This window comes from Aethalodelphis obliquidens, unplaced genomic scaffold (assembly GCF_003676395.1).
Source record: "Aethalodelphis obliquidens isolate GAN/ISIS:26980383/991018 unplaced genomic scaffold, ASM367639v1 scaffold2, whole genome shotgun sequence".
NCBI lineage: Eukaryota > Metazoa > Chordata > Mammalia > Artiodactyla > Delphinidae > Aethalodelphis > Aethalodelphis obliquidens.
This window is the reverse complement of record NW_020837946.1, coordinates 75,573,954-75,587,014: the sequence shown is the minus strand read 5'-3', so window position 1 is coordinate 75,587,014 and position 13,061 is coordinate 75,573,954. Positions and strand designations below refer to the sequence as shown.

Sequence of the window (13,061 nt, the reverse complement as noted above, 5' to 3'; positions counted from 1 at the left end):
AGTATCACAAAATAGGTGCAGTTGTCAACTTTGTTTCTGCCAAGACTTGGATAGGATATAAAGCATTTGGGAAGGGGTATAGGCATAATTTTGAGTATATGGAACACATTTTTAAAATCGAAAGATAACGTGGAATCTGGAACGTTATGGACGTTAATGGAACAGATTCATGCATATTTAAGTCTCAATTACCTACATATGAATTAACTGCTTTGCTAAAAATAAAATATTTCTTATTCTAGGTTGGCATTCTCCTGATAGCCTATCTGTTTCTAGGCCACTTCTTTTTCATGGGTTATTGAATGAGCAGAGAATATAGAAGCTAATGGCTACTCTAAGAATGAGGTGCAAGTATAAATAACAAATATATAAGTAAGGGAGATGAATTTTAGCCTTGGCGTACGTATATAAAAATTAGAAAAATATATCTTCTTTGGGGGAAATTATTTTAAAATAAATGGGAAACTGAGTTTAAAAATTATGTTTGTGAATATTTTTATTTCATGCAGAAAAAGCAGAGCTTAGAATAGTTGGTAAAATGACCCAAATTCTGATCATTAATTATAAATGTCAGAATACCACCTTGTGTTTATATAGCACCTGTTTCTTAGTAGGTGAGAGAACAATGACGCAGGATTTTTTGTTTTTATTTATTTTTGTTTTGTGTTTGACTTTTATTTTGTTACATTAATCAATACATGTTATACAACTGTGTATTTGCAAAGATGCTGGTCTCATCTGTATTTTACCAATTTGAGAATATATATAGAAAGCTAAATGAATTCTACTGGCTTAGAAATGACTAGTTTTCTCCAACATTGGTTGTTAGAGCTGCTGTTTTTATTTTTGCACCATCAGGTTTTTCCATGTTTTTTTTTTCTTGTCAGTAATCATTTTCTTCTTCTTTTTAAATTTTTAATCAACTAGTCATAAGGCAGAGAAGAAAAATAGTCTCAATATTTTCATTGGACTTTTTTTCTACACAAATAAAACTCCTGAGTATCACTAATTACAAAGTAGCCTCTCTAATTGACTAGTTCTGCTTTTGAGACTCTGCAATTGCTGCGGTAACAATTTGCCACCAACTTGGAACTCCTGGTTTTGTTTTGCTGTGGAGAACAGCTTACTAAACCATATTTTTCAGTATTTTCAGGCTCGTTTACAAAGCCAGTGTCTTTCCGGGAACTCTGAAAGTAAGGATTTTGTCTTCAGTCTACCGATTCATTGGACAGACCAGTGTTGCAGAGTCTGTTTTGTTTATTAAATTTGCTTTGCAAAGAGTCTCTTAAAATATATTGGATTCTTCCAAACCCCATTCAACCAGCAGCAAGCCTCCCTCCACCCTGATTTTTTTAACCCAGCTTGTATTTTATCAGCATCATCATATAAATATTTGCTTATCATGATCCTTATAAGCAACATATATGAAAAATGAATAGAAAAGAAAGATAAGTTTATTTTCATGGTTTGCTATTGTTAATAATCGTATTTAATTTTTTTTAGCATGCAAGCAGTTTGTTGAATTAAGCTTTACAGTGATTTATACTGATACTGAGTGCCACTGCCATGTGAAAGTTTTAGTAAACTACAAGTTTGTCTAATACAGAGTTTTTAAACTGCATTTTGATTTAAAGAAATTCAGTTGAGCACAAAGTTTGACTAATTTTACAATTTATAAAATAAATAGAGAAATAACTTTAATGCAGTTTATTACTAGTAGTTCGAAAGCCACTAGTTAACAGCATCTGCCTTTATTTTTATTATGTGAGCTGTTGTGTACATAACATTATTCAATATGATAACATCTTCACTATTCTATTCTAGTTTCTATCTATTTGTTACTTTTCAAAGGTCCTGGAAAAATAAATTATTATGTTTGCTTTGTAATAATGCAATAAATCTGTTTTTAGATTATGATCAACCTTTTTTAGCTTTAACAAACTCCGTAAGAATTGCCTACTTATTTGCTTTGGGAGGAAAAAACATCTGGCGTGTAGTGCATTATCATTTAGTGATTTATGTCAAGCAGTAGCACATATACACTTAGTTCCACAGTTTGTGTTAACAGCCATTGTTGGACCAGGCATTTCTCCAAAGCTCATGAGTTAGGGACTGGTAATTATAGTAAGTCGTGTATTATAAATAATGCATGTATGTTCCGCATGAGCTATGTGGGATTTCGGCCCATTTGCTAGAACATAGCTGCATAATGATTTGTTTGGATTTTGTTGCAGATGATTGATAGTGCAGAATGTTGGCAATGATGTAAATTACTGTTGGGCTGCCTTGCAAATTTCAGTACAAGTGGTGATTTCTTCTCTTTTTCTGTGTGCTTGTCTAGTCTCGGCAGACACCTGAGGGTGAGTTCCTTCCCCTTGATCAACTTGAACTGGATGTAGGTTTTAGTACAGGGGCAGATCAACTTTTTCTTGTTTCCCCCCTCACGATTTGCCACGTGATTGATGCCAAAAGCCCCTTTTATGACCTATCCCAGCGAAGCATGCAAACTGAACAGTTCGAGATTGTCGTCATCCTAGAAGGCATTGTGGAAACAACTGGTGAGTAAAAACATAGATATATCATGACGTTTCTTTATTCCATAATAACATTATATTATATGCACAATACCTATCATGGTTTGGGCTAAACGTCTCAGCTCGCAATAATGAAAGTAATGACTTGTCTGTTATTTCTTTGTAACATTAAGTTGATACTGCTTTGAAAATGAAGATTTACTGTTGTGATGATTGCATTTGTAATGTTAACTCAGAAATACTTACTGCAAAAAAAGAAAGAAAAGGAAACTGAGATGACTCCTAGAAATGATTATGATGTTCTAGTTTAACTGCAGACTTGGATTTCCTATAATCATATATTTTTTAGAAGATTTAAGGTTAAAATAAATTCAGGGTAATTAGTGAGCAACCTGAACTCAGCATGCGTATTCTTGCCTTAGGGATGGTGATTCGGGTGTCATTGACAGAGCTTTAATATGCTACTATATGCAACCTCAGTGGAAAATTCCGTGTGTGTGTGTGTGTGTGCGCGCGCGCCCGCGGGTGGGCGCGAACCACACTAAAGTAACATTTTAATTTCAAAGTGGGTCAGTAGATTTCCCCAGCTGAACCTTGACCAAAAATTTTTTGAAAAGAAATTTTCCTTTTCGGCTTTGGTATAGCTATGTGCTGTATGTTACTTCTTAAGATGTGATATAGCGTTGCTATGCTGCAATACCCACAGTTTGCTACTGTCTGAGGAGAATAAGGTTGGCAAAGGAAAGAAACAATAAATCAGAGTATATTATTTGGGGCCTAAGCATTGCCAGTTGGTTTGGAACCTGCTGGATGCTTGAGACTAATAATGGAATATTTACATAATTATATCTATCTATCTTGAGTTTTACCCTTGCTACAAGTAGTGAGAGAGCAAGAAATAATTTAGCTTTTAATTTTTTTCTACCAATATCATTCTAATAATCTTAAAGTGCTAGTTATTATGTATAAACTATAGCATTGAAAGTAACATCGGCAATAGCATGGATACATTCAAGCCTTATATCAAGGTGGGAGACATTACATAATGAAAGAATCTCCCATCTTGATATAAAGCTTTGTCCAAGGGGCAGGGGGAGGCAAGCCACTGTAATCTTATACATCTGTTACATAACACCGATTTGAAATTTGGGCAAGATACTTAATCTCCATAAACTTTTTTTCTCATCTCTCTAAAAGGAGAATGATATAATAATCACTTTGAAGCGACCTGTTGTATTACTATTATTTTATTATCATTAGTGCTTCAGTTTAAATTTAAGGTTTTTGAGAACAGGGAGTAAAGACTTAATTCATCAATCTATATCTGGGATTTGATTTCTGTGGACAATTTCATGGTTTAAATTCTCCAGTTTTTGAACTTAAAATTGAATTGATGTCATAGTATATTTCTAAAATATCATATATTGATAAATAATGAAACCAATTTATAAAGGCTTCTAGTTCAAGAAATCTTTACATTTAAATTTTAGTTTTTATTTGTCTCGTTTATTGAAGTAAAAATACATTGTTAGAGCTTAAACAGCAGATTTTTTACTGATTTATTTTTAAAGCATATGGTTCTATCTTTGACACAGCTGGTTATAGTTTATTAATTGCTTATTATTATTCTAATCACTGTCATGAGTAAAGTTTCTGTTTCACTTGACAGTCTTAGAAATCTTTCACTAGTTCTATCTATCTATCTATCTATCCATCCATCCATCCATCCAACCATTTTTCCTACTTATCTCTGGTTAGTGTGTATTTCTTAAGAATGAGAAAATTTTTCTACAAAATCACAGTGCAATTAAGAAAAAAATCAGGATATTAAACAATGATACAGTACTATTATTTAGCTCATAGTCTACCTTCTCATTTTATCAGTTGTCCTAGTAGTTTCCATCATAGCCCTTTTTCCCTGGCTCATCAATTTAAGGATTATGCCCTCATTTGTTTACTTGTATTCTCAGTAATTTCCATCATAGCCCTTTTTTCCTGGTTCAACATCAGTTTTAGGATTATGCCCTCATTTGTTTACTTGTCTTCTCAGTCTCATGATGAAATAGTTCCTCAACCTTACTTTGTGTTCTTGACCTTGATGTACTTGAAGAGTACAGGCCAGGTATTTTGTAGAATGTCTCTCAATTTGGATTTGTCTGAGGCTTCCTTATTCATTATATATTTTGTTGATTTTTGACTTCTACATAGGCATCTTAAGGGAATATTGAATCAGGTTGTTTTTAAAATACACCTATGTATTCTTGACTTAATTGATGTGTCTTCATCAGATTTCAGAGGATCATGGTTAGTAAATGATATTCTACATAAAGTCATTTGGAGTTTCGTAACATTAAATTATTCATTAGGACTGTAGATTTCATTTTACCATTTTCTGCCCTCTCCCTTTTTTTTTTTTTTTTTTTTAATTATGAACTGGCAGAGACTACTTTCCACAGAAAATGTGAAAACTTGACTGGAGACTGAATTTCTTATTTAGAGATTGCCTTTTATGGAGAAAAGATTAAAGCCTGCCTCCTCTTAACCTCTTAACTAAGCCTGTTTTCTAGATTTAGTATAGCAAGAATAACAGCAAAAACATTATGAATAATTTTTAGAATTTATTTTGTGGAAAATGTATCTGACATTTTGTTTGTGTATATGCCCTAACTGATTAAATCACACATTATTCAAACTCTGAAAAATCTGTCTATATTTTCAGACCTCCCTGAGTCTGGTAAAAATAACATAAACATTCTTATGTCCATATGATCATTTAAAGTTATACTGAGATTTATTTAGATTCATTTTTCAGGATGTTTCCTCCTTTATCCTCCCATTCACAATACTTTCTCACAATATTTATTGCTTGGAATAAGACAAATATGATCTTTTGTGATGTTTTGAGACATCAATAATACTATTTTGGCTCCAGTGTTTTTTGTTATACAGGCTTGTGACTAAATGTTAACAATGTAACTTTCCATCATATTTAACATTAAAACACCAAGTTTTTAAATCATTCATTCATTCACTAGACAAATAACTGAATGTATGCTGTGTGCTTGGAAATATTTGAAATACTGGCAATATAGTGGTGACCAAGACAGGCAGAATCCCTTTCCTTATGAAAGTTATATTCTAACTGGAGGAGGAAGACTGCGAAACAAAACAAAAAAATAAATAAGCAAGGTATTATCACATAGTAATGTGTCAGGAATAAAAACCAAAACAAAACAAGGTTATGGAAAAAAGAGTGCATCCCAGGGTTAGGTTGACGGTTAGGAAAGGTCTCTCTGAGAAGGTGACACCTAAGCAGAGACCTGCCTGTCAAGAAGGACCTCCTGGGCCTGTCTGGAGGGAGAACACAGCAGAGGCTGAGAAACAGCTGGTACAAGGGTCCTGAGTCAGGAACCAGCCTGATTGATTCCAGGAACTAAAAGAAGGTGGTGGTGGTTAGAGCAGAGTGAACAATGTGGAGAGTGGGGTGAGGAGAAGTCTGAGAGGTCGGGGGTGGGGTGTGGGTGCACCTCTGCACTACAGATGATTGCATCGCGTCAACAGCGAGTGCTGGGATTCGATTCAAAAGCAAAGCCTGCATTTAAATGCTAGAGTAATAATTTAGTAATCTCAGACTCTATATAACAAAATAAAACACACATTTTTTTCCCCTAGTGGATTGCATGTAGTTTATTTAAAACCCAGTGACCCCAATGCCTAGGGAATGCATAAAACTTTAGACCGTTACCACTTTTCCGTTATTAACAGTACTACCTACACAGTCCCCAGCCCCCAAGACAGGCACATAATTGCTCACTTTGCTGCGGTCCTCTGATGAGAATCTTCTGATCTCATTTAGTTTTTGCTTCTTCCCTTCCTGTAGTCTCAGCAGGAGTGGTAGTGGTGGTGAGGAGAGAGATGAAAAATTAGAAGATTTCTCATTTCCTTGAAAGTTTCAGCTTCCAGCTCAGGACTCACAATAATTACTTTCCCCACTTCCTTGGAAATACTCCTCAGTGATCACGTTCAGGGATTGTTGCCTTCTTTGCTTCCAATGAGTTGGACTTTCACTTCCAACAAGGAACACAACATTTGCCTCTTCATGAATAACCTTTGCTTCTCGGCTCACGTAGCAAATTTCTAAACATAGGTTACCTCTAACTGTTGCTCTCTTTGCTGATTCTCCCGGGAGGGAGAACACTGCTAGAGGCAAACAGCATTGCAGATTTGGCTCATTAGAACCCGATGCTTTCAAACTTCAATCTGCTCTCTGCTGCTATTTGGCAGTCTTCTTAATTGTCTTTTCTGCACTCCCAGGCTCTCTCCCCATGGGATCTATTTTAGACCTTTTCTCTCCTTCCATGCCCCCAGTCCCAGCTGTCCTATCCCTTCCTAGGCCTACTGCTCTCCACCTAGTTTATCGAAAAGAATGTGACACTTCAATTTGTATACATTTTTTTTACTCTCCTTATCCTTTTCTCATGGTTATATCCCCTTTTTCTTTGCTGGTGTCTGTGAGGAAAATGTCTTTATTCTTCTCCAAATGCACCTGCTTTATCGTCATGTTTATTACCTGTGACTCAAGCGCCAATACTTACTATACCTAATACCTAAAATCTCTTTGACTCTCTTTGTTCTCAAACGTGTCCAGGTCTTTCTTCATGAAAAACGTAATCCGGTTATTTATTCCTTTATACTCAAGGTTCATTCTGGGATTCAGAGACACCACATTTTCCCTCTCCCTCTTTTTCTGTTTCTTCTAATTTTTATTTTCCAGGTGTTCCTTATACCCTGCATGGCTCCCTCTTCTTATAAATTTTTCCTGGATCTCTGCCCTTGACTTCTTTCTTCTTGAATCTAGATACTCGATTTTAAAAAATGAACCCACAAAGTATGCACAAGTTCATTATTTCTTTTATCTCAAGCTATGAAATCTCTCACCTGCTGTGGCTTTATATATGCCATCAATTTCCAGGACATTTGTCCACTCGGATGTCACTATTTTAATTCAGAGTCAACTTGTGTAAATACCAAGTAATCATCTTACCCTCAAATTACATCCTCATCTGGAACGTTTGTCCCTATTAATCATGGCTCTTCTGTTGAAGGCCTCCTCCCCTTTCCTTTCTTTTTTATACCCAATTAAGTTGTTCATTCCACAATATTTGTTGAGCACCTATTACAGGCTAAACAGTATTCTAGACCCTGGGGACACATTAGTTAACAAGACACAATTCCTGTTCTTGTGGGTATTTATAATCATATATGGAAATCAGACAGCAAAATGACGAAGTGCCTCATTTAGAGTGTTAGAAAATAAGTGCTATGGAAAAAAAGTAAAGCAAGGCAAGAGGGTTTGGGAGTGTAGGGAAGTCAGAGTAGGCTGCAATGAGAAGGTGACATTTAAGCCCAAGCACAGTATCTTGAGTAAAACAAATCCCTTTGCTTTGAAGGGGATTTCAGGTAGAGGTTGAGCAATTGTAAATGCTCCAAGGGAGCAGGTACCTGGCTTCTGCTCTCTGTTAGTGGTGTCTCTGTAATTCAACTCTTCCTCTGAGAGTTCACATAATAGTACTTCTAAATCACAGTAGTTGTCTCAGGAATGGATTTAGTATCTGCTTACATGCAGATTGTGCACTATTGAATGTTTGCCTGGTGAATGTGCTTACAACACTACTATCATGATATACCTGTGCTCAAAAATCCCTAATGACTGCCAGTCAAAATGCATGTGTTCCTTCCTGAGACAATTAGGTTGCCCTGCTTACTGTAATGTCCATACACTCGTGCTCACTGTTGATTCCCATGTCTGCAATAATACCATTTTCACTACCTAGGATTCACTACCTAGGATAGCATTTCTGTCTTCTCTTACATGGCATAAGAACTGCCATATTTGTTCAGTCTTCCCTGGGCACTTTAGTCCATGTGCTTTCCTTTAATCACTTATTTAAAATACTGTGTTTTACTATGAAGGGGCTATTAAATACATGCTTATTATAGAAAAAATACAAATATGCAAAATAAAAACCTTACTCTTATTTTCAGCTACTATACAGTTAATGTATTGGTCATTAACCTTTCAGGTGTCTGTATTCAGATATATTGTTATATTATGCTACACGTACTGTTTTATAACTTGCTTTATTGTATAATATGTTTTAACATCTTTCATGTCAAATTACAGTTCTACACCATTCATCTTAATGGCTTTATTGTATGCCAATTATGTATCTATCTTAATTTTTATTACCTATCTCCTGTCTGGAATTTTTAGGCATTTCCTTTTTAATGAGATAAATACTCTATAGTCCATAGTTTTAATTTATTTACCACCAACTTTACTATTTTATATAAATTCCTAAAGATGGAATTCCTAGGTAAAGGGACATATACATCTGTTGGTTTTTAATATCTATTTCAGGGTTGTTATACAGAAAGTTGGTACCAATTTACAACTGGCTATGAAGGTGCCTATTTCCTCATACCCTTGCCAACAATGGATATTATAATTGGTTTCATTTTTGTCTATTTGACATTATTTTATTCTTTTTGATTACTAGCAAGGTTGAAATTATGGTATCTATTGGCTATGAATTTTATTTCCTGAATTCTCAGTCACTGGTGCTCATTTTGCTTCCAATTTACTGCTTGCATAAATTGCTTGTATAATTAGCACACTATTTTGAAAAACCCTGTCCCTAGTAGTCTGTCTACTATTATTAAAATAATTTCTTCATATATACATGTATAATTTTTTCACATTCATCTCTTATGTGCTTTATTACATCTCCAGATAAACTGTAAACTGCCAAGATTGACTGAGGACTTTGTTTTGAGGCTGTATTTTTTTTTTAATGTATATCCTAGGTTGCAGAAAGTAGTAGATACCAGTAAACACTTCTGATCTGTTTGTTGTTATTTTTAACTGATTTTAATAGAGTTGCTCTCTTTTTATAAGCTTGATTTCTGAGTCATAAATTGTTTTCTTATAGGAAATTGATCAACAAATGCTTGTTGATTATCCATATTATAGTAGGTGTAAGATAGTACAAAGATGATTAAGGAGGAAGTCCACAGTCCAAAGGGAGAAAGAAGTTGAGCTAAATTGAGTGTTAGCAATATGTGGTCAAACAGATGTTATGTCACGCTACAGTATAGGCCCAGAGTAGTGGTCCCGGATGGATTTGTTCTTAAGGAGTCTTAAGACTTAAGACTTAAGTCTTAAGAAAGCCCCCTGCCCCCCGGCAGAGGACACAGCATGAGGTGAGACAGGAAGGTGAAGGAGAAGGTCATACAGAGGGTAAGGAGAGCTGGGCATTCTGGCCCAAGGAACGGCAAATGAGAATTCATTTTGTTAGAGGAGTCAAACCATTTGGTATGGTCTGAGTAGAGGACAGGCGGAGGGGAATTGGCTGGAGATGAGCCTATCCTTGAGGCATGGTTTGAACCTAATCCTATAAGCGATAAAGCCCTTGAAGGACTTGAAGCAGGAGAATGCCATGATTGTATTTGTAAGATTCAGAGATCCCTCTGGCTGCAGGTGGAGGATGGATTGAGTGGGGCTGAGACTGGAGACAGACCAGGTGTTAGCTGTTACAGTAGGCCAGACCAGAGATAATTGGGTCCTGCATGAAATCGTCTGACTCAGGCAACTATGTGACTGTTGAAAATAATGAAAAAGGCCTCTGGTTCCAAAATAGTTGCTTATAATTAAACAAGAATGGGAAAAGTGCTCCGAGATCCTTCCCATTGAAGTTCCGCTCCCTACTTAGAAGAAGCTGAGACACCCAGAGAAACAAAAAGATAAATTGGGAAAAATAAATAAAACAGCACGAACAAGCCACTAACTCTTCTCCTGACTAGTGAAAAAAACAGTTGGAAATTTCCTAATGAGTAAATCACAGAGCAGAAGCTCAGCTTGTGAATAATTGAGATGTGCCTACAATTTTCCTCTATGAATGATTCTACAATATTTGGCTTTATGAGCTGTAATTAATCATTACACTTTAATGATCCTTCAGAAGATAGTGATCTGGCAAACCCCTAGTGTTACTGCAAATGAGCTAGCTCTCTCCTGACCATTAGAAATTTTATTCATCCTTCCTTATTGCAGGTTCTGAATCATTAGCCTGTGAGCTCCTTGTATCTGTTGTAGTCAGGACCTAAATCAGGGATGTCTTGTTTACTTCTCTGGTTTCCCTATTCCTGCCCAGATTGCTATTACCTTTTAAAGTAATTGCTGGTGTTTCAGAAAACTTACCTTATCAAGTAAAAGTCCATGACCCGTGGATCACTATATATTGGAACCCAAACTACCCTCCTCCAAGTAACTTCTATGATTATATATATTTTTAAATATTTATTATTTCTTAATTGTGTTTTCTTTTCTCTTTTAGAGATACCTTTTCAATAATTTGAGTCAAAATAAAACTCAAATTTTTGAGAAACATAGTTTTTCTATATAAGGCAATTTTTAATGAACAATTCCTAAATAAAATCCTAGTTTATCATTTTCTTTTGAATAAACGTTTTTCCAGGGACTTTAAAAAATGAATGCCTAAATATTGAGGCATGAAGTAGGATGACCAACTATCTCCATTGACCTGAAACTGAAAGGTTTTCTGGGGCATGAGTCTTTCAGTGTTAAACCAGGAACTCTGAGCAAACTGGGATGGTTAGTCACCCAATTTAGCAGTCAGGAATGTTAGTTAAGCCTTCCTAGATATCTACTTCAATTTAATGGAGAAGTTTGCTTCATTGGTAATGGAATAGGTCTTTTCAAACTTATGATTGGAGTTACTCCACTGTTTTCCACTTTCCACATTCAACATTGAAGCCTCAAAATTACATAAAAAGAATATTTTCACATGTTATTTTCTCTATTATTTTCACTGCTATCTTGTATAGAATATTTAATTAATACAGTCCTTAGCATTTTAGAATGAAGTTTCTCATTTGTTGTGCCGGAGGGTGGTATGGGTAAATTACTGGGGATGAGGTGAGTTGGGGAGGGTTGACACTATATTTGTCACAATCTTGCCTATGGCAGATATGATAAAAGAAGTCAGCAAACCTTGTAGATAATCAAGCTAATTGTTAAATGTAAGCAAGTGGGATTGTAATTGGGGAAAGCAGTTTTGGTTAAGATGTGGCATGGTCCAGTGACACAGAACTTCATAGTTTAGACATTAACTAAGTAATTTTCAGAGATTTTCAAGGTGAAGTCCTGGTACTACCTGCATTGGAATCCCATGGGAAGCTTATTAAAATGCTGACTTTGGAGCCTTTGCCTAGACTTACAGTGTTCAAATATCTGATGTTTGTGAATCAGGAAATTTGCATTTGTGATAGGCACCCAGATGATTCTTATTAAGAACATTAAAGTTTGAGAACTACTCAATTTCAGCTAGTGAAGCCACTAATATTTATTGAATTAACTACTCAGCAGAAATATTTTGGACTAATTTAGCATATTGGCATGTGGTAAAAATGAAAGAGAACATAGCTCTTTAAATTTCTGAAGTCTTCAGAGATGAAGCTTGTTTTATTTTTTAGAATGTGTATATATTATAAATAATTGGCCTATACAATTATGGAGGCTGGTGAGTCCAAAATCTGTAGTGTGGGCCAGCAGGCTTGATACGCAGGAGAGCTGATGGTGCAGATGAAGTCCGAAAGCATTCTTCTGGAGAATTCTCTGTTGTTCAGCAAGGACACTCTTTTGTTCTATTCAGGCTTCGAATGAGTGGATGAAGCCCACCCACATTATGGAGAGCAATCTGCTTTACCCCAAATTCACTGATTTAACTGTTAAAGAGATAAAGCTTTGTGTCGATTCAGACTGTGCTGATCAATGTAGCCAAATGCAAATTAATGTGGGTGGAAAACGGTGAAAATCAAGAGTATGGATTAAAATGCATTGCTATTCATCATGATAAGGAAGAACAAGATGTGATAGCTATTGTGGAACATTGTGTGAAGATGTAATATAAATACCAAACAAGGATGTTAGTGCCACTCACTGCTGGAGAGAATTCTGATCATTGAAATCACTACACATGGATTTGACCAAAACACTGCATGCACGTATTTACCGTTTCATAGAGGGATTATCATTATGCTTACTGCAAAGTTCAGAAGGACAATTTTTTTCATAATTTTACACTAAGACTAATGCTGGCTATTAGTCATTAAAGCTAAACTATTTGAGGGCTTTGTTTTCTGGGGTAAATATTGTGGAGATTGCAGAGATTAAAGAGAAATATGCTTTTAATAGGAAATGGATAATGAGTAAGATTTGAGATCCAGATAGAGTGAGTTTATCTTGACAAGTAAGGATTCTAGACCCACTTTGCATTGCTTCACTTTGATTAGTTACTACTTTGTTCTAGGCTCTATTTGAAAAAGAGCTAAGATCAGTGACCCATTCAGCTCATAGAGGAGAGCTCAGAACTGCAATTCAAGTGGGAAGTCATGGCTGCCATTGTTATTGTTGCAGTTGAAAATGAATGTTGAATAAAATAAAAA

General features: G+C 35.5%; 1 protein-coding gene across 2 annotated transcripts in view; it reads left to right on the top strand.

The window, feature by feature from the left end:
• KCNJ3 (potassium inwardly rectifying channel subfamily J member 3) overlaps nucleotides 1-13,061 on the top strand; it is a 162,117-nt gene that overhangs the window by 9,113 nt on the left and 139,943 nt on the right. The window contains exon 2 of one of the 2 annotated variants that reach the window (XM_027131133.1): nucleotides 2,342-2,558. The exons of the other annotated variant lie outside the window; for it this stretch is intronic. Within the exon in view, the coding sequence (XP_026986934.1) occupies nucleotides 2,342-2,558 (217 nt within the window). The remainder of the gene's footprint in view (nucleotides 1-2,341; nucleotides 2,559-13,061) is intronic. 2 annotated transcript variants of the gene reach the window in all.